General features: G+C 35.6%; 3 protein-coding genes across 4 annotated transcripts; 1 reads left to right on the forward strand and 2 right to left on the reverse strand.

Moving 5' to 3' along the window:
• Positions 1 to 317: 317 nt before the first annotated feature.
• Positions 318 to 1,983, forward strand: LOC104752964 (bifunctional dTDP-4-dehydrorhamnose 3,5-epimerase/dTDP-4-dehydrorhamnose reductase). The gene is made up of 2 exons (XM_087491968.1): positions 318 to 1,001; positions 1,307 to 1,983. Exons 1-2 carry the CDS (start codon positions 543 to 545, stop codon positions 1,760 to 1,762), a joined length of 915 nt encoding a protein of 304 aa, XP_087348094.1. The 5' UTR covers positions 318 to 542; the 3' UTR covers positions 1,763 to 1,983.
• Positions 1,984 to 5,375: 3,392 nt separating this feature from the next.
• On the reverse strand, positions 5,376 to 10,915 carry LOC104752965 (SPX domain-containing membrane protein At1g63010). 2 transcript variants are annotated; one of them, XM_087491071.1, is made up of 13 exons: positions 10,289 to 10,915; positions 10,110 to 10,190; positions 9,659 to 9,804; positions 8,629 to 8,727; positions 8,417 to 8,537; positions 7,910 to 8,221; positions 7,707 to 7,811; positions 7,169 to 7,623; positions 6,781 to 7,088; positions 6,508 to 6,689; positions 6,231 to 6,421; positions 5,952 to 6,085; positions 5,376 to 5,866 (listed from the first exon to the last, which is right to left on the reverse strand). In XM_087491071.1, the coding sequence occupies exons 4-13, from the start codon at positions 8,679 to 8,681 to the stop codon at positions 5,628 to 5,630; spliced, it is 2,100 nt and encodes a 699-aa protein (XP_087347197.1). In that variant the 5' UTR covers positions 8,682 to 8,727; positions 9,659 to 9,804; positions 10,110 to 10,190; positions 10,289 to 10,915; the 3' UTR covers positions 5,376 to 5,627. The 2 variants fall into 2 exon arrangements, with proteins under 2 accessions (XP_087347197.1, XP_087347198.1); XM_087491072.1 differs by having other exon boundaries at positions 9,557 to 9,804; positions 10,289 to 10,913.
• Positions 10,916 to 13,285: 2,370 nt separating this feature from the next.
• LOC104752966 (DNA-directed RNA polymerase IV subunit 1) lies at positions 13,286 to 21,067 on the reverse strand. Its single transcript, XM_087492031.1, has 19 exons — positions 20,758 to 21,067; positions 19,381 to 19,477; positions 19,188 to 19,308; positions 18,966 to 19,087; positions 18,847 to 18,885; positions 18,537 to 18,755; positions 18,306 to 18,458; positions 18,114 to 18,209; positions 16,130 to 18,034; positions 15,878 to 16,047; positions 15,724 to 15,790; positions 15,520 to 15,638; positions 15,273 to 15,421; positions 14,919 to 15,181; positions 14,657 to 14,830; positions 14,433 to 14,570; positions 14,096 to 14,355; positions 13,892 to 14,003; positions 13,286 to 13,803 (listed from the first exon to the last, which is right to left on the reverse strand). The coding sequence occupies exons 2-19, from the start codon at positions 19,462 to 19,464 to the stop codon at positions 13,627 to 13,629; spliced, it is 4,368 nt and encodes a 1,455-aa protein (XP_087348157.1). The 5' UTR covers positions 19,465 to 19,477; positions 20,758 to 21,067; the 3' UTR covers positions 13,286 to 13,626.
• Positions 21,068 to 22,287: the final 1,220 nt, after the last annotated feature.

The following is a 22,287-nucleotide window of genomic DNA, read 5'->3' on the forward strand; positions in this document are numbered from 1 at the left end:
TAGAACTAAGATATGATTCCAAAATTTTCAAAAAGAATTTTTTGGATGGTATATGACTAATTTGCTATGGTATTATTTAATAAGAAAATATTGCACTAATATTTATAAAAGGTGGTATAACAAATAAGTCAAATATAATGAAATTTTAAAAATGAAAAATTATTTATGGATATTCACATTTATAATAAACTAGTCAAAGTAGTATATCACTTGCTCCAAATATTGGCATTTTTTGTTTTATTTTTGGTAACTTATTAATCTAAAATTAACAATTTGACTAAAATGTTTTTAAATCACTCAAATGGGTCATTAAACTCAAATAAGAAAACTTGGGTGGTTAAAAGCAAAAAAAAAAAACTAAAAAGTTCATTGTCTCCCCGAAAAATTGGGATAAAACGAAGCAAACAACACCCATCCATCAATCATCACCCAAAACAAAAACGTCTCTCTATTTCTCTCTTCAGATCAGATCCATCACACATCTCTCTCTTTGTATCTCCCGGCGACTTTATTTCCCGATCACCGACAAAAAACCAAAAAAAATGGTTGTAGCAGACGCAAACGGATCATCATCATCAACCTCCTCATTCAACTTCCTAATCTACGGTCGAACCGGATGGATCGGTGGTTTACTCGGTAAGCTCTGTGAATCTCAAGGGATCTCATACACTTACGGCTCAGGTCGTCTCCAAGATCGTCAATCGATCGTCGCCGACATCGAATCGGTGAAACCTAGCCACGTCTTCAACGCCGCTGGAGTCACCGGTCGTCCTAATGTCGACTGGTGCGAATCTCACAAAGTCGAGACGATCCGTACCAATGTCGCCGGAACCCTAACCCTCGCCGATATCTGCAGAGAGAAGGGACTCGTTCTGATCAACTACGCGACCGGTTGTATATTTGAGTATGATCCGGGTCATACTCTCGGGTCGGGTATCGGATTCAAGGAAGAGGATACTCCCAACTTCACCGGCTCTTTCTACTCTAAAACCAAAGCTATGGTGAGTACTGAGAGAGAGAGAGAGACAGAGAGAAGCTTGATTTATTTTACATTTTCAATCCTTTTATTTATGAATTACTTCAGATTCGATCCCAAACTCTTAGATTTGCTTAGATTAGTTCTGGAAATATAGATTAGATTTGTGAGAGGCAGCTTCATTGACTTGGATCTGATTTGCTGCTGCTGAGGTTTGAAATGTTAGATTAGCTCTAAGAATGTTGCAGATGAACTCATATGCTCTTGAGCTTGTTTTGATGATGTTGGTTGGTGGTAAAACAATATATATATATATATATATATATATAGGTGGAGGAGCTGCTCAAGAACTATGAGAATGTATGCACGCTAAGAGTGCGAATGCCCATTTCTTCGGATCTAACGAACCCGAGAAACTTCATCACGAAGATTGCTCGGTATGAGAAAGTTGTGGACATCCCTAACTCGATGACAATCCTCGACGAGCTCCTCCCGATATCGATCGAGATGGCTAAGAGGAACTTGACAGGGATCTACAACTTCACTAACCCGGGTGTCGTCAGTCACAACGAGATCTTGGAGATGTACAGAGACTACATTGACCCCAGTTTTACTTGGAAGAACTTCACATTGGAGGAACAAGCTAAAGTGATTGTGGCTCCAAGGAGTAATAACGAGCTCGATGCGACTAAGTTGAAGACTGAGTTCCCTGAGTTGATGTCTATCAAAGAGTCTCTGATCAAGTACGTGTTTGAGCCTAACAAGAAGACTGAAGTTAAAGCTTGATATGCTATTAAAAAGGGTTTTTGGTAAGGTAAAACAGTTCTAAACCCCTATCAAGAAAAACAAAAAATCAAATGAAAAAGAAGTATCTTTTTTTGGGTTTAGAGGCTGAAAAAAATTGTTGTGTTTTTGTATTTTTATTTTTGTTTTCTTCTTCTCAATGTTGTTGTATTGTTAAAAATAAACCTTTTTGATTACAAATAAAAATGTACTATTTTGCGTTATTTATTTCCTCTGTTTTTAATCTTTGTTGATTAATCACTAATTATAGTATTATACATCAATTATCATCTGCCTTCTTTGTCTATATAGATAACCCATTTGTGATTTTCATAAGTAAAACGGTTATTTAGTAAATAGTCAAATGACAAACCCAATCAATTACAACATAGCTTACTGATAATCTCACATAACCTTTTCAAGACAAGGAAATAAAACTTACCTACAAACTAGTTAAGGAACTAAAAGCACAACCCACATGTCCCAACACATCACATTCTCCAATTTTTGAAGTTCTTGCACCATCACCATTTTTACGACGTCAAAGTCAAAACGATATTTTTTCATTGAGATATACATATGCTGAAACAAGATAGCTTGTATGCATTACAACTGAGAAATGAATCGATTTAAACAAATAGAACATTTCTAGGAATTGCAGCATTGGCTAATAGACCAGCTGCAACATTCATCGTTTTTGGTATCCACCTGAATGTCGCTTCCTCAAACCTCAGTTTCATCGGCGTAAATCGCGTATCCAGTTAAAAACCTCAAAATTGAAGACCGTTACTATATTAATGATATCCACCAAATTTTTGGAATTTATCATTCCTAATTAAGGTCTTTCGCACCATACACTCTGCATTGCTATGATAAGATCTATATACCATGTCAGTTTCTTATGACTTGAAGGCATTATTAAACGGTAACATACGTAATCTAGAAAAAAAAATCTTATACGAAATATATACATATATAAGTCTCAGTTTACAAAATATGACAAGCAGAAACGAATGCAATGATCGATTAATGATAACTTTTTTTTATAGGAAGATTAAAAATGTTTAGTCGACCATTAGCTAAATCCAATTTTTGTCATAGATATTTTAAATGGTCTCTATCTAGGGTTAAGCGATTTTTTTCTCTCGAACATAACATTGTGTACTCTAACTCGGATCTAGATCTATTGAATTAATCATTCTAAAAGAAATTACAAAACATGTGTTTAAAAAAAAGAGAGAGAGAGAGAGAGAGAGATTACATTACCTTTGGTTACTGACTTACTGCTCTCGTTCACGTGCTTAAATCTTAATTAAGCTGAACCAGTTTCAGGGCAACTCTCCTTTGGCAGATCATATACTGATATACACATCGATCATGGGAAAATTTCGATGCATTTATATGTGATGGAAGGGACCTGCCAATGGAGAAACGCCCTAGAACTAGTGAGCTTACATGTTTCTCTTCATTTCTATAAGATCCATGAAGTCGTGTGTTTGTTATATATATGTGTTTGAGCACATATACATATTAAAAAATATAAGTAAGGAATTTTCGACAAGGAATATTAGATTTTTCCATGATGTCTCTTTATAAGCTGGAAATCTATTTTTGCAGCTTTTTTTTTCTCTTACATGAGGTGAGAATATTAAAAACAATAAAGAGATATGAATGGTGAGAAAATTAGTAAATTACTGCAAATTAATTATTTAAAAGGTGCAGTGAATCCAGTTTCATTGGTTTCACATTTTTGTTATTCGGTCTAGTTTGATACAATTTGGTTTCATTTTATATTCTGTTTTCGGCCAAATTTATTTTAGTAGAAATATATAAACAGTTGAATTTTATGCTTTTTTGGTTTGGTTTGGTTCGGCTTAATTTTGGTTACGGTTTGTGTATGTACTGTATATTAAACAAAACGAAATAGGTTTATAATTTTCGGTTTGATCTAACACACTGTACGTTAGAAATAGTTAAGATTAAGTTCCAAAGTGTTAAAGAAATTATTTCGTTCTCTCTATTCAATTATTCTACAGTATATATATATATATGGTATTAGATGTTGTGCCAAATAGACCAATAGCATATGCCGTTGGATATTCTCTGGTTGTCCCATGCATGGTTAACTTTAAAATGAACAAGAATAGCTTTTCAGTCCAAAATAAAACTATTTTTAGAATTGAAAAACAAATGAATTCGAATAATAATCTTGCTACTTTATAGACTCTAAATTCAGAGAAATAAAATAGATGGGGAATATATATCTGTTTTCCCACGTTATGAGAACGTTGTTTTCCCTTATATAATTGCATTTTTTTTCTAATGTATATTTCGATTGTCCAGTCACTTATGGAACTAATATATATGATATTGTTGCGTTTTTAACATTTTACCAAGATTCGAAAAAGTGACTTAAGTTTCATTGAATCGAGATTGAAAATTTGTTAAACCAAAAGACGTGAGTATTATTAAAAGAACACAGAACAGTAAAATAGGGGTTGAAGAAAATGATGAACACAAAGATTTACGAGTACTTTTTAGCAGTTCACTATGTTTCGAATCATTATACGTTTTACCACTGCACCATGAAGCCAACGATAAGAGATATTCCAAATAATTTTATAATTATTTTATAGAAAACGCATTTAGCAAAGGTTTGTTTTCTTAAATGGTTTTGTTACAAATGTAAACGATGGAAGGATTCTCCATTATTAGCAGGACATGCATGATGCATGGTACAATCCTCTTTCATATTCCAATTTTGTCCCCCCCCCCCCCCCCCCCCCATTATATTGATTTTTGTGTTGATTCAATTATTTCTCGTCCGGGACGGCGGCTAGGCATACCAAAAACCATATATGCTTGCGGTATGTTACTTTGGTTGATGGATTCTTTGGAGGAACTCTTAGATGGTTTGGTTGGATGTCGCCTGACTCTTTGGGGAACTCATCTTCATGCAGAATTGGACGTACGCCAGCTATCCTATGAAATGATCAATGCAATGTATCTTCCTTCTTCCACCAACTAAATCTTGATATGCTATTTCTTTTATTTTGTCAGATACAAACTTGCGATTTAATTTTGGTAATTGTCTTACGCACTGATGACAGCTAAAGAGCAACTCCAGTTGTTTTGGTCAACTTACTTGAGGTTGAATAATCTGGTCGTACATGGTATATCCGTATAGACACTTGAATTGAAGCTGAACATGCTTGAATATGTTCGAACTACAGATAAAAACCACAGCTCAATATCAAACAACATTTATCAATAATTAGAACTGAGAGACATCAACAAAAACAATAGCGAAATCGAGATATGTAACTAACAACAGCATGAACTGAAATTGAGACAACATTAACAAGTGACTGGAACCGGAACATCAACGATAACATAAACCGGAACTGCCTACATAGAATCAAGCTAGGCTTAGTTGTTTGCTGGTGTAATCTGATGATTAGATCAATGAGCGCAAGTTGTGTAAATTCTAGGAGACAAGATAGGCTTGAGTTACGGGTAGAATGTGAACTTTATCCAAACTCACATTAAGATAAATAAAACCAATAGAACAAAAGAGTAGTGAAGAAGAATAAACTAGCGATCTGAAACTTGAGGGTACAGAACTCAAAACCAAAATTTATTACAATAATAATTTAGATGAAATCTCACAATACTGGAACAATGTTTCTAACATATAGAGGATTATGTATTCCCCGTATATATATACGAGTTGACATACCTATTAGGTCACATATACACCCATAATAATTGGAACATTGGTGACGACAAATATAATCAAATAAAGAGAGGATGATCATACACACTGTTTCTTATTCTATTTTAGAAAATTGGTAGCAAAACTCCAAAATCAATAGAGAGAGTTATAAGTACAACAAGTAGCAACAATGGAGCCAATGCAGATGACAAGAGATGGTAGAAGAGTAGCATTCAAGAGATGGCCTCGTCCCAAGTATCCTCCCAATGTTATGGTTACATCCGCCACAACCCGAGCCAACGTTCCAGCTTCTGTCGACAGCAACCCTCCGTTGTATGTTCCTTTCGACAGCCTCGATGACATTACTCGCGATAACAACGACAGATTCACACCTAACGAAACCAAACAAAAAAAAGGCATTAGAAATAGGTTGGTTTTTTAAAGCAGAAAGCAGAGAGTTTTGTTTAGTTATTATACCTTCGAGTACTTCAGCAGCTACGAACATAACGAGACCTGAGATCACATATTGTGGTACAGTGTATGGAACAAACAGATTGAAACTGAAGAGAATCCCAAAGAAGACGATGATCTCAGATGTTAAAAGGATTTGCCTGTGAGAGAGAGACATTGCAAATCATCACCAAAATAAATATCAAAGTTTTGGATTCAATCATTAGGTATACAAAACAGGATCAAGCTTTTTAGATCAAAGAATTATATATTTGGTTTGGTTTGAGCTCGGGATTCCAAGATTACCTGTCTTCAAACATATTACTGATGTAACTTCCAACCAAAATGTTGATTGGCAGCACCGTGAGACCAAGGCAGGCTAGGAAGATGGCAACAGAGCTTGTTGACCAACTAAAGTAGTATGAAGTAATGACACTAGACTCTGACAGTAGTATTTCCATTGCGTACTTGAGCATGAAGTAGATCAATAGTTGAACCTGACGACCAAAACCGCACGACAAAGATTTCAGTCGCGAATCATATCTATCAAAATTATGTATTTTTCGAAAACTGATGATGGTACCTTAACAGATGGAGTAAGAAGTTGGTAAGCTGATCTGAAAGAATTTGCAGGTTTGTGAGAATCTTCTTGAGATTCTTCGCTTTCATTGCAGTCCTCTTCATCTTCTGGCTTGATTCCTGAAGTAATCAGCAAGGGCTTTCGAAGACCTTCTTCGACTCTGCTACTTTCAACTCTATCTGTCACTGCATCAACCAAGAATCCAATTAATTAGTTTTTGTTACAATAAAAAAAGGAACAGCTTTTACTATCAATAATCTTTCAAAAGCAGATTACTTGATGTTGTTTCATTTGGATTGGTTTTTTCTTCATCCTCTGTGTCACGCAATGGCTCTTTAAATGATATGCATAGCCATACCAAATAGAAAAGCCAGGCCACAGCCATAACCCACCCAGGCAAAGTAGACTGATTAAATGTAAACTTGTAGAACTTGAATTTGATTTGGAGTAAACCAGCAAGCGCGGGACCACAAGCCATTCCAAGTGCACTAGCACTCACAAAACCTGCTGATGCCTGCATTCGGATTCTCAAAGGCACACAATCACTAATATATCTCCGGTTCACAGCTCTTGCTGATCCCAACCTGCAAATTTAAAGGGTTAGTATTCGTTGTAGAAAAGGTTTACTCTTTCACACGATTCATAGGAAAATGTTTTAACTTACCCACAACAGACACGGCCGAGTAAGAGAAGCGCTATAGAATTGGCATCATAAGCCAACGCATACATTAAGTTTCCAATAAAGAGCGCAATGCTGCTAAACACAAGAGGTTTGAAGTAAGATTTGTTGGACCACGCGCTGAAATAAACTGATGAGAAAACTTGAGCGATAGCCATAGATCCAATGACAACACCGCAAACCGTTGCTGCAGCACCAAGGCTCATTGAATAGTCATCTGCTGTAGGGACGATGATATACGTGTTGACCATGTACAAAAATGTATTTCCTAGATTCAGGAGTAACGAATTAAAATGGTAAGCCCGCTCATCGATTGCATCCTCTGAAGGAGTCACCAACTCATCTTGCATGATGAGAGCATGTTGTGCCAAGAAGTTAAGGAAATTTGTCGAGTGCGTTAGCTTGTCTACTGCGGTTTTTATTGCCTCAACCACTGGATCCTGCAGAGTTTTAAGGAATGGATTAGGATTAACAAGAAGAGCTAAATAGAGGAATCTGAATTTATATATTTTAAATGTAGTACCTGAAGAGGAAGAACGGGTTGGTCATAAATTGAATAAAAGCTTCCTTCATTTTCTTGAAGCTCATGAAGATTGCGTGAAATAGCCCCAACAACAGCTCCTACACCCTATAAATTTTCCATACACAGAACACATTTCAAATCCCTAACAAGAAAGAGCCTATAGATGAAACAGTGAAAAGAGTGGTAAGAAAAAGTGAATTTACCACATGCTTAAAGACTTGTTGAAGCTGAGAGTAAGGATGATTAGCGCGGGTCTTCACGTAATAATCAGCAAATCTATAGCCAAACCGTTTGTCAAATTTCTTAAGTATCTTGCGCAGACCAATGGCGTTAAGCTCAACGAATTTCAGAAGCTGAAGAAGGTCTCGTCCAACGTCTCTGTATGATTCTCGTAGCTCAACAATTTTCGATATGTCAGGCTGCTCAAGTATAGCATCATGAGTTTCCCTCAATATGGCTAATCGCCCTGCGAGCAACCCTTGTTGTTCCAACATGAAAAGGACAGTTGTCTCAATCTACAAAACGATGAATCACTTTCAATATCTCGAACAATTTTAACACTATAAAGGAGTTCCATGTGATCATCATCAGAATGGTTAACATCTAAACGTTTCATCTAATAAACAGAAACAAAACCTCTGAGATGCACGGACAATAACAATTCAGTGAGAGTAGTATTCGAATAAAATCATCTTGACGTAACAACATACCTGAGTATCGAGCATCCTTGAGAAATCTTTGAGAACATGGCGAGGATGTTGAGATCCGCCTTGGATTTGTTCAGCATATTGCTTCACTTTCTTCTTCATCAATTTGTAATTGATGTAATAGCTACAAGGGAAACCATCAAATTATCATTTTGATCACAAGATAGATTAATAAAGATGCGGCTAAAACCGAGATGTCGTATGAAAATGCATACCCTCTCCATTCATCAATCTGTTTCCGCTGCAAATATTTCCCAAAGGCCACCATCTTTTTATCGCATAGAGCAGCAGAGCACAAAGTTGTAGATAAGAGCCTGAGAAGAATGTCGAAATTAGAACACCCTGATACCACTTATATATAGATTTTGCATTTTTGTCAACGTTGACAAACCAAACAGAGAATGGGTTTTGTGGCATACGGAAAATGAATTAAATACAAATACATAATTATATTATCTAAAGTCAATATAGCATTCATGAACAGTCATCAAATCCCAAAATGGAAAGGAGAGAACGAGAACATTTCCAAAAACATTCTTGACACATTCAAAAGCTCCTGAAGACTTAAGATATACAAATCAATCCACAACAAGCCTTACCCAATGGAGCTAACCAAGATATTCTAAACTCAACCTCATCACTACACAAAACAATCTCACATTTTACAGTCAGTAATCAAGATAGTCACAAAGAAAGCTATACAAATAGATTCAAGAGGCATAAGCACAAGTCAGATTCAAAGGATTAACGCGAACCAGCTTGAGGAAGTGAAAGAAAGAGTCAAGGACCAAAAAAAAACAATTTGACTCGAGCACGAAAAAAATCATAAAGCATCTAAAAGGAATAATCCTCAAATGGATAGTGAATTTGCTGAGTAATCTGGTAGTGCTCAAGCACAATTACAAATTACAGTTATAGAAACCAAATCAAGAAAATTTCCAAGTTACACTTTCTATATAAAAAAAAAACACATTTATAAGAAAGTCAGCGGCTAAACATGGCTGGCTATATCTCAATAAGCAGCCATGTGCTTAGAATGATACGACCACGCAGAAATCAATCACTGAGGACATTAAAAATACCAAATCAAATCAAATCGAAATTTTTCGAAGAAACAATCAAAAACTCATCTCATTTTCTTACTTTTAAAACTCTTGCATTTCAATTCACCACGATCCTTTTGTTCTCAGCACATAAGCCAAAACAGAGATCTTAGTTAAAAAAACTCATAATGTTTTTTTTTACCTCTGGTCTCTCCTCTTGTTCTTCTTCTGATACAAAATGCTGATGTTTCCTCGAGAGATCTTATACAGATGAAATCTCTGGGGAAAAAGGATTAAAATAGTGCAGCTAAAGGGATCAGAACACACGAGCTTAGCATTAAGGAAGGCCTACACAAAAAAAAAAAAAAAAAAATTTGTAAATATTAAAACTATAAATTAGATCTTAGTGGAGTCAATGATAAATGTATTTCTAAAGCAGCCAACTTGCTTTTAGTAGGCCAAATTGGGTTTGCCCTGTTAAAGAAAAGAAAACTCCACACCTAGCAAACATATAAGAAACGCCAAAAAAAGTTTTAAACTTTTTCTAACGTGGAGTCGCATCCAACCTTAGATTCTCTCTTCTTTTGTCAATTTTTTCATTCTCTCTGAGCAAATCAAACAAAAAAAGGAACACAAATGCACAAATTCAATACCTAAAGTGAGAGAATTGATTGGAAAAATCCAAACTTTGTTGTCCTGATTTTGAGAAATAGATGACCATCAACGTGACAAACCTGAAATAAATAAATAAAAAAACAAATCTGGATCAAAAGATCGTTCTTTTATGAGTTATACAATACAACGAAAAGAACTGAGAAAGAGAAACACAAACCCCAGAAGAAGAAAAGCTTCGATTTTTGTGTAGACCCAAAAGAACCCAGAACGACAAGAAAACAAAAAGAGGGAATCTTGGAGAGAGTCTGGGGACTAATTGATCATGGGGTAGATCGCAGAATCTTATAAGGAGTAGTTGTAATGTGATTCATCAATCTCATACGCATTTACTCAGATGGACCCAATCATTGAGGACAACAAAAAAAAAAAAAAACTTGAACATCAAATCGTGGCTGCTGCCGAAAGTGTCCTGAATTTTCATGTTTTTAATAATGAGGGCTTTTACGTAATTATATGAAACTTCTGGGGGGGACAAAACCTGAAATTTCGGGGTCTAATTGAAAATAAAACTATATAAGTCGGCCTCTTATGGAAAAAAGGAAGTAATTATGTATAACGTTGTTCTGATATTCTCTGTCGTTATAGAAGATCACATGATTTAATTAAGCATATAATCCGAAACTGAAAACGAAATATAGAAATAAAATATTTTTACAACTTCTTTCTTCGATTTGATGTGTATGAAATGATATAAATGAACAGGCATGGAGTCGTGTATAGTAGTGTAGATGTGTCCCGTATGGCCGTATTCAATTTGTCTTCATCTTCTGAATAAATATGTCATGGACTCTCATTACGTCCGTATTCAATTTTTTTTATACATAAAACGACACAATTTTTAGTTGGAATATTTAAATAATTAGGTGGCAGATATTTTTTTTCATATTATTGCTTTTTTAATATAACCATCAGCAGTGAGGACAAAATATATGAGAGAACTTGTTTTGGACATAAAACTTACCAAGAATAAACATAAAACTTGAATTATTGTTATGCAGCCACATAAATATATATTAAACTCATTTTGTATAAGTTTACCTACAATATTTTTATCTATCATGGATTAGTGGTCTATCATGGATTAGTGGTCCAACCCAATTATTGTATTAAAAAACGTGTGCAGACTAATTTTTTAATTACCATATCTGTGAATTGTGATACACTACACATATTTTGTAGATATTTTAATACAGTATATTCAAAGTTCTAATAGTATATTCTGATATAGTTTAACTTATTTAGCAGCAGAAGGTCATTGAAGTTTTAAGAACATAGGAGTATTAATCTAATATCAATAGCAACTTTTAGAGTTTGAATCCTAAGTTAATCTGATAAGTATTCATCTAAATATCATCATATAATAACTTATTAATTAAGCCGCATAACATTAAAGTGCTTTTACGACGCCTATAATTTATACAGAATATACATGTATATATAACTTTGCATGGTGTCAGATTTTTCTTGATTTACTAGGAATATATTAAATAACTTAGTATAAAGCATAAATTGCTAAGGCTGCACTCATTATTACGCGTCTACATTTTAGTGGTCACCATAATTAAATCTTATCTTTTGATTTGCTAAGGTTTTCTTCTCTGATGCAGAATTGAAGAAAACGCTTTATGACTAGAAGCCTAGAAGCTAGTGTGTGTGTGTCTAGTGGCATTATGAGTTCACGACATGTGTGTTTGACACCAAACTCTACTTTTGAATCCATTGCCATGTATAAATTCTAAACGGCCGGAAAAGAATAAAAATAAAAAAAAAAATAGCTAAAGATAAAACCAAAGCAAGTGCAGTTGTGGACCTGTGTAAGAGAGAGTATGAGAAGATGACATGCAATTCTCTAGAAGCTAAAGACGATATCAAGAAGAATCTAAATCGAAAAAAAAAAAAAAAAAAATCTAAATCGATCTTTAATATGTTTGGTGATCTGATACTCACTAGCTAGCTACTTCTTTTCAAAAAAATGAATATATAGTTTTATTGCTATAATGATTTACAAATATATTAAAGTTATAGGTGGTTTGATTACAAGGTGATTGAGATCAATACTACCTCAAAAACAAAACTTCTATTATATCTTTCGAGACAATGATTTAGTGCATTCATATACGATATAACCGGACCAACGGCTTTTGACGCACATAAAACAGTAATTTGGTTGTTTTTGTATTAATCTGCTGATTGATTGGTTCAAAACAACTAGAGAAAGTAACTCTAAATATATTAAATAACGAATAGACGTCAATATTTTAAGAGAATTTTATAATCAACATAGTGAACGTTTACAGTGAGTACAATCTACAATAGTCAGAATATAACCGATCGTCAATTATTATCGATAAAGAAAAAGAAAAGAGTTGTAACAATTAACAACCACATGTTTGAAACCATCAGAAAGAAAAAAAAGCAACCACATGTTTTGCGTCTTTTTAGGGATCTTGATCCGAATTTGGCAGGGAGCTGAATTCGGAATAATTTGGCAGGGATCTTGATAACTAGACTAGACTCTTTTGGGGCCTCTCATTGACATTACGGGAGAAGGTTGGACCTATAACCTCAGGTCCTTTTGTGATTGTACGTAGTCTTACGTAGCAGATGCACTTGGAGGTGGTGAATATACGGTGGATTCTGAGCAGTAGATCAAAGTAAGAACGTTGTGATTTGATTTGCTGCGGTTAAGTGTTTTTACCCTCTTGACCCTAAATTTGACTGGCATAATAAAGCCGTTTTGTTTAATGGAAGGATTCCACGCCTTCATTTGCTGTTCTGGTTGTAATCGGTTTATTTATAATATGGTATTTTTAAGGAAAAAAATTGAAACCTTGAATAGGGAAAAAGAAAACAAAGTAATTGTGGTTTGCGACAAAGAGAAAAAACACTAGCACAATGAAAAACAATTTGGATTTTATTCAAAACTCAAAAGAGAAAAAAAAGTTTCAAAACACTAGCACATTAATCTCTCATAAATTTTCACCTCTCAATCTCCCATAAGAGAAACAGAAGATGCCGTAACTTATAAGAGCCATAAGCGAATTGCATGATAACCGATCTAAGCCGGGTAAAGAAAGAACAAATTGTATAAGAACCAAAATGATCATAAAGCAATTGTATGAAGACCGATCTAAACCGGGTAAAGAAGAGAACAGAAACATAACCGGATATTTTCATAGTCAAACCGGAAATTTTCATGGTTTACAAAAACAGAAACAGAAATAGAAACAGAAACAGAACAGAAGCCTCCTTTGCCAGCTTCTCGTTGCTGCTTCCACTAAGTAATTAACCTTTAAGCCTTTTTAGATCCAAAAAGGCAAAGGTATTACATAGTGAAAGGAGCAAAAAGAAGCTTAGAGCAAAGGCAAAAGGCTTTTCCCCTACATCTATCTAATCACATTTCAAACACACTTACACATATCTTTTTTCCTACATTGTTCGAAATTATATATATCGACATAGAGACAAGTCTTTCGATTCCTTATATTTTACGGTTTACCGGTGTTGGACTTTACCATTCTTAAGATACTTTGACTTGTAGAAGTTCATTTTCCCTGGTGCAATGATCTTTGTTGCTCCTAAGACACACTTGTGGTACGAAAAGTCTTCTGTTGTCTCGTCTATTCTTACAACCTCAAAGCAACGGGAATCTCCGTGCTTCGAATTAGCGACCTGCATTAAGAAACCGGGTCAGGATCTTTTACGTTTTCAAGGATTCTGTTAGTTTTTTCTTCTTCTTTTTTTTTTTAATATGATTTACCCGGATTCCTTGGAAGCCTGGTCCGATCTTCTCAGCCATGTTGGGGTGGAAGCACAAAACCATGCTGACAAAAGTCTCATCTCTCTCACTCAACGGAGCATTGATTTCGTAACTGAGATGTCAAAAAAGGATGAATCTTTACGGTTCTTTGAACAGAAAAAAAAAAATCAAAAATCAAAACTGAGGTTGTGTTTTTCGACTTACTTGTAGAGTATAAGTTTCAGTGACCGGGAAAGATTCTCAATGTCGTCCCATGTAAACATCGTTTTAAGCTGTGACAGAGAAATCCCTTTCCCATTGAGTGCCTTGAAAGCTTTGGGGAATCCGGTATCAAGCATGTTTAATGGCTGGACTGTGAATCTGTCTGATTTGTGCGTAGAGCTTGTTGCAAGCTTTGTCACTGTCTTTAGAGGTGTGCTACTCAGAACTTCATACACATCTACCGGTGTAGTAAACCCATGAACCTGATGCATGCATAAAGACACTCATTAGACCATTGAAGTTTTGATCAAAACGGATTAAAAAAGTAAAGTTATTTAACCTTTGGCGAAATGATGATTTCGAATTGATCACCAGTTCCAAAACCAGGAACTTTTCCCCAAGCTAAGGCGTCGATAGAGCCTTGAAGCTGGTCTATGACACCTTCCTTAGCAGCTTTGAGAAAGCATTGACTTGGACTCTGTCGAGATTAAGCAAGCATTAAGTATCAAATCATATCCAATATAAGCTTGGTATAAGGAAAATAACTTGGGATTAGAAACATACCGAGAAGCATGCTTGAGTAAAAGGTGCAGGAGTGGACTCAGCTTGTCTTTGTTTACTCCAACCTTTGGCGTTTAATGCCACAAATTGTCCGGTAATAGAGAGACTATCAGCTACGAGAAGCAGATGTTCTTTTAGTATAGTCTTACCGGTATCTGACACCGCAGACTCCAAATTCTGCAGCCACAAAATAAAAAAAGCACTTAAACTATAGAAGCTGCAAGACCAAGAAAACAAAGAAATTGTTAAAGAAACCGATACTGACTGCTACAAAAATGTTACGTCCAGCGTCTATTCCATAAACCGAGCAGCATTGTCGGATATTATCAGGATGGCTTCGGCTCCAGTCTATCATGTCCATAATGGGAAGACAGGTTTCTAAGAGAGTGCTCCAACAGTTTCTTTTTCCTCGATCTCCATACATTGTAACCCTCAAGTAAAGCTCACCTGCCACATGATCCCCGTTCCTTTTTGGAGCTTTTGGACGGTCAGTCCACAAAACATCGACCTTTTTAATCTCTTGGTAACCTGCAAAAACAGATGACAGAACTCATAAGAACAATAATAACAAAACAAGAACTGTTTAGCTTGGCTCGTCTTTTTATTCATCCAATTTTACCTTTGACAGGAGAGTCAAGAAGAAAAGGGATTAAAACGAGACGAATAGCATCCAGTTCCAAAGAGGAGTGCTTTGAGGCTTCGGTTACAGTCACCGTGATGCAAAAGCTATCATCCTTCATTGCCTTGTCGTCTGAAGAGCAGCGGTTCCTAATCCACAACACATAAATGTATAACACATCAGTGTCTAATGAAGACATTAAAAGCTATATAAAACATGTCTGCTACAATTTCAGGGATGTTCTTACGTGCTTTGTATATCCAAATCACCTAGATCAAGCTTCAGTTCTCTGATCCTGCTCTTGTACTGCTCGTTTAATGAGGAAACAACAGATTCTGCGTTCAGTTGTTTCTGCTTTAGTACTTTCTGTGAAATTAAAGAAGAGGTTCATTAGAATCTGTTCATAATCATATATAGATGTATGTGGCTTTATGTGTGTATGAGTTTGTACCTCGGAGATGTGAAAATGGCAGACCCACGGGCTTAATGGTACTTCCGTGTTAATACTTGGAGAGAATCTATGAACCAAAGAAGACAATAAACATTTGTTAAGAGATTCTTTTAACCAAAAAAGATTCATAAAAAAGTCAATTGAAGTTACCAACATTATCATAGATGTTGAAACGATCTCTGAGAAACTAAGTTTCTCCAAGTGGTTCTTGATCTCCAGTGCCCCGTATTCAAACCCGTGCTTTTTCTTTGAAAGGGTTTCAGACAAATACAAAGACACAGTCTGTTCTCGTTGACCTTTCTTTGATCCACATTCCAAGGTATTCTGTAGAAAGAGATTAAAGGCTAATTAGAGAAATGTAAAAGATTCAAGTGTAAACGACAAAAGAAATCAGGAAGAAGAAGACCTTAAGATTCAGAAGCGGCGAAGTTTCAAGAAGGCTGACTGGCTGGTCCAGTGCGCTGTAAGCTGCCTCAGATAATGCACAAGCAGAGAGTGACCCAAGTGCTTCACCGGTGATTTCTTCAACGGGACCATCAGTCTCGTAAGTAAACTGGACTACCTGGTTCCCGAAAGAATTTCTCACTGTACCATCATAAGCAGCGTATATGTCCCGCATGAAGAACATCAATCTTCTGCTCAGTGTCCCTGGGAGATCAGCATTACCACTGAATGAGCTGTCACGACTTGTAACTGAATGAACAAAAGATTCCAACGGATTCAGACCCGTTAGAAACGAGTTCTCAATGACTCCATAAGGAACATATGACTCAGTAGCGGTTTTGTCTTCTCCCTTTCCACCGCCGCGAAGTGGACTGCTGGGGTCGTTCCAAGAAGCACAAGTCAGCTTGCGCGGAAACCCAAAGGACAAAGCAACTGCAGAATTCTGCAGACCAATACACATACTGTGCTGAACCAGCTTCCCAATATTACCTTTGCTACCAGCTTTCGACATGATCAAAAATGAATTGGATTGGTCGCCATACCTATACGCCAGTGCCTGAACATCTCTGTAAGCATCCTTAAAAGCACTAACTGCAATCTTGCTTAATCTAGCGGATTTTTGTCTATCATAGCAGAACCGAGCCAAATCCCCAACTGCATTCTCTTCCTCATCCTCTCCATTATCTGCAAGAAGATCTCTCCAAGATTCAACCATTAGCTGTTGCTTGTTGCAGACTTGTTCAGCTTCCAGCAATCCGTATCGAATCTCATCAGTCAAGTTTTTACGAGACTGCTGATCAGAGGAAAGGTACAAATCCGCCAAGGACACACTCAATCCTCGCATCAACAACCACTGAGATAGCATTTCTTGAGCTGAATGGATGATTTCAAGAACTTTCACTTGGTCGTGTTTAAGCAAGCCCTGGATAAAATTCCCTTCTACATCCCGGAGCCAAGCGGCTCCTTCAGAGGAAGACAAAAGCTCTCCATTACTCACAACCACATCATTCAGAGGGTAAGTGTAGTCAAACCCGGGAGGAAACAGCATCCCAAAAAGCTGTATTCCCGTCCATTGAGGCTCAGTGCTAGAAGGAGAAGAAGCTTGGATTATCGCAGGCGGAGGAGGCTGAAATGGGCAGTACATTTGAAGCTGCTGGATCTGAGCTCGATTCAGATAACAGTTTTTCTCAACATTAACCAGATAAGCTGCTGTCATGCTGTCCTGTCCTAGTGAAAGCAAATTCCGACCATTCTGTCGATTAATAAGCTGCTTATCCAAAGCAACAAGCTCATCAAGCTCAACCTTTGCTTGAATAGACTGAGGAATGTAACCGTGAAGACAATCTCCATCAAAATCACCACGAAACGGCAAACAGCAGATAGGATTCAAGGAGACAACAGAGATCGTAGGGAGGATTTTAACAGACATTGCAATAAGCGAATGCTGATGAATCGAAGGCGGTCTGTTCATAAGCACTGTGTCTCCATCCATTAAAGGCCTGAAAATTTTGTCTCCAGCTTGGAGGTCGTCGATTTGTCGAATAGCCACCAAGATATCTCCTCTCCTCACAAGCACCTCTTTACGTAACCCGAACAGTCTGTGGAAAACGTAAGCGACAAGCCGTTCCTTGTTCCAGTCGTTAAGATTCTCTGATACTTGAAGCCTTTCTGCTATCGTTTGGGGTATGCCAATCTCGTGAAGCTTCAAGGAAGGATCACCAACTACTACTGTCCTGAATGAATGATCACTTCTTTTACCAAGCAGCACGTCTTTCATGAACCTTAGACCGCATAGTGTAGGCGTGTCTGACTTCTTTTGGTATGGATTTGCTAAATCTTGACTCGAAGACATAGTCTCCGAAAAGAGCTGTGTGAAAAAAGAAACTAGAATTACTAAAACCTTCAACAGAAACAAGAGTTTAATCCATCAGAAAACTACTGCTTACTCTGGAGTATTGCATGCATTCGATCACACGAGAACTCAAATCAAGTGTGTTTCCCTGGAAGCCGATTAGTTTCTTGTAGATTCGAATCCGCTCATCCTATGAATTTGTAACAAGAAACCGAAAGTAGTAAGAGTAAAAGCATAGCATGGTGTGACTTGCAAACAAGTTACATAGAAAAGCATGTTAACTTACAAAGATTAGTCGAGCTCCGTTGAATTGATGGACTATTTCGGTTACACGGTAAGCGTTTGGTGTAACAGGAAGAGATGCCATACTTAGAGAGTCGAACATGGGGATGTCCTTCTTGATGAGCCTCTGATCAATCCCAGATAACAAAGTATAAGCCTGCAAAAAAAAGTGAAAATAGTAAGAAAAATTTATCAAGTCTCTGAAGTTATACATTTCATTATTATGATGATATACCTGTGCATGCGTTAGAATACGTTTGGTTTCTTTCAGACAGCTCTCGTCAATATTGGGGTCTTTTGGCAAAAAACTCCAATAGTCAGATGGCAATGTTGACACTCCCCGTTTCTTGAGTTTCATCACAGACTCTTCGTTTACTTCAACAACGATCCCGGATCTCCTGAAGACTTCTTTAGTAGTTACCCTAAACTTCATTAGAGGATAACCTGTATTCGACTGAAACATATAAACAAAAACATAAAAAATTAGAGAGTAAGAACAAAGTTTTTTAAATGAGAAAAATTAGTTGCAATCAAACTACTCTTACAGTGCAATATCTACATCTATCAGGCTGGTCTTCTGTAATCTGTAACAACAAACAAAGGCGACATTAGTATAATGTAGTTCCAAAACAAACAATAAAAGGATTTGGAAAGACTCTTGAACCTGAAACTGCTTTTTATGAATGTATTTACAGCCAGGGCAGATTTTGTTGAGCAATGCAGCAATCTCCTTGAGGAAATATGGGTTAAGTATCGGGTACTGGAAATGTACAACCCCAAAATGCCCTAAACAGAAAGTAAAAAGAAGCATATTCAATGAACTGACCATATATGAGCCAAGAGATGCAACAACAATATCGCCAAAACCACGGATTCTTTAAGATACCTTCGCAAACTTTTCGATCTTTGCTGCCACAGGTTCTGCAGATAGCATCCGGATTTGGTAGCCCTAGCCGAGAATCAGTCACTTGATTTGCTGATTCAACCGGTATAACAGACATTTTCTCCTATAACAAAGTGCCGTTACATTTAATATATGCTCAATCTACTCGAGGAGATTAACGAAGGACAACACTTACTCGATCATAGTTATTTGAAATCCTAAAACCAATTGAGGTTAGAGTTGCCATGGGGACCTGAAGCTCCTCGCAATCGTTGTCCATGTTGAAGAGACTCCTACAAGAAGAGAAATCATCAATACGGCCAATCAAGATACTATAGTGAAAACATCAGTACAACCTTTAGTGATCAAATCTCCAATGTGCAGGATATGAAACAAAACCAAACTTAAGCATTTCATCAGCCAGACATACACCAAACAACTCTATCTGACATATTGACCACTGAGAAACAGACACAAAAGGTTTTAAACTTCGAACACATATCATTAAAGTTTACATTTACTTTTATAGCTTAAAACAGCTGATTAGATTCACTGATTGAATACAAACAGAATCTACCACAAACCCAACTAATCAAACCAGAGCAAAACTACACCAAAAGAAGGATTTAATCTTTTGAACTCTGAACATTGATTGAAACTTTCGTATTTTTGGACCTTAAACTCATAAGCTAAAATCTCACTGATAGATTGTGTGTCGCCGGCTACAAGTTCTTGGGCTCATAGATTGTTTCTCTTTATATATGTACCGTCTCTAGTCATCAATCTAATGGTGCAAAAATATGAAACAAAAACCAATCTTTAGCTTTTCACTGACCAGACCACAAACCAAACAACTCTCTCTCTCTCTCTCTGGTCAAATATTTGACGAAAGAGAAACATACAACTTTTGTTAATGGACAAAAAGTGTTGCCACAATCTGTCTCTGTGACTGGCCCCTATCAAAAACAAGTTGAAGAAACATAGATTCGAAACTGAATTACTGATAGAATCTAGCATGAACACCCAGAAAAGGAGAAAACATGTTCAGACATAGAAAGATAGTAACTCAAAAAAAAATTGTAGAACACACACGCACATAAAAAAAAAAAAAAAGGTTCAAACTTTGAACACACATTATTCATGGACCCAAACAAAACAAAAAAAAAGTCACAGACAAGAGAGAAAAAAAAAAGGACAATAACCCTTTTACAACTTCTAAGGCCTCACAAAAACCCTTCTTTCGCATTGAGACGATCTCTTAAAACAAAGATTTCGGATAAAAACATGCATAGAACAAAGAGCTTAACTTTTCACAATCATACAAAATCAACAAGCTTTTAGAAAAACAGAACAAGATGTCCACAGACAACGATCGACCAAAAGAACCCAAAAAGAAAAAGAAAAAAAAAACAAGAAAAGGAATCAGAGAGAGAGAGAGAGAGAGAGAGAGAGAGTGATCAATCAAGAAAACTCAAAAGAGAGAAAAATAAATTAAAAAAAAATTACCGAAAACGGTAAAAAACGAAAGCAAACCCAGAAGAGGATTGAGACAAAGAACAATGTAGTTACTTACTTGTTTCGTCGAAGAACAGAGGATCTCACTTCGTAGTAATGATCCAATTGAAACAGTGCACTGATAAAAAAACCTTCACGGTTTCTGATTCCGACGGAAGAACCCGGAGAAGAAGAAACGCTAGGAAACCAAAAAAAAAAAAAAATCCTCTGAGAAGAAGAGAGAAAAGAAGGAAAAAAAAATCGAAATCGGAGGCTTTTGAGAAGCCGCCGTTTGTATTCCCAAAGGAAACGGGAAAAAGTGAGAAAGCAGAGAAAACGAAGAAAACTCTTCTACCTATAAGTCCAATTGAGTCCCTTCTTTGGAATTTGAGAAGTAAAAGTAACCAAAAAAAAAAAAACAGAAGACGATAGAATAGGAAATACCTAAACTACCCCTTGACTTGTAGCTCTATTTACCTACTTTACAGTCGTAGGACACCTTTACCTTTTACTTACTCGGTTTATTATTATTTTAATTTTTAATTGATTTATGATTTTTAATGAGAATTATTACCTTATTTGTATAAACTCTGAAACTAGGAAGAAAAGCAAAATTTGAATAAACCTTCCTTAAGCAAATTTATTAGCTGTATTGTAGTTTTTATCAATTAGGACTAGTTTTTTAACTGACTAAAAGCAACTATTACTTTTTAAAATTGTTATAAATGTTGTAGTATTAAATTAATTTCTATTTTGTCAAAGAAAAACTCCATTATACCTCTGGTTTTTTAGTTCATAATTGTAATACTATAACTTTTATGGTTTCTTCTTATGTTTATAAGTACTATAATTACAACAAATATATAGAATATTCATCTTAAAATTTACAAGTTTTGTTTGTGCTCATCAAGATATAATACTAAAAATCAGATTAGTTTTTACATTAAATTTATACTAGATTTGTTTTTTTGTTAACACTTACTTTTAATTAGTCGTTAATACAATTATCTTATAACTCTATTAATGAAATGTATTTGTCAAAATATACATATTATTAAACTCAAATGGATTAATTTTTATAAGATTTGTCGGAGTTTGTGTCAAAGTATACAACAACATTAGATATATATTTTTATGTGAATGAAATTTTTGTATACGAAAGGTCACACTATATAATAGATTTGTTATATTTTTCAAACAAAACAAAAGTTCGTTATTTTCGTTTGTAAAACATTATTTTCTGTGAGAAAAACAAAAGTTTGTTATTTTCGTTCGTACATCTTTATTTTTAACGGAAAAAAAACAAAAGCTTGTTATATCTGTTTGTACATCAATTTTTTTTACGAGAAAAAAAAAATTGTTCGTATAGCTTTATTTTTTACGAAAAAACAAAAATTTGGTATTACTGTTAATAAATGTTAATAGAGTTTAGGAGTCATATATTAAAAAAGTTGATTAATAACTAGAAAAGTTGGAAAATTGACTTATATATTTGATAAATATTGTTATTGGAATGATAAGCATATGTAAACAAGGCTAAAATTAAATTTTTAAAAAATTGTAAAGAAAATCAGTTAAAAAAAAAAAAGAATCATTAAAGTTGACAACT

Source organism: Camelina sativa, chromosome 16 (genome assembly GCF_030686135.1).
Source record: "Camelina sativa cultivar CO46 ecotype springtype chromosome 16, ASM3068613v1".
In the NCBI taxonomy this organism is placed as follows: Eukaryota; Viridiplantae; Streptophyta; class Magnoliopsida; order Brassicales; family Brassicaceae; genus Camelina; species Camelina sativa.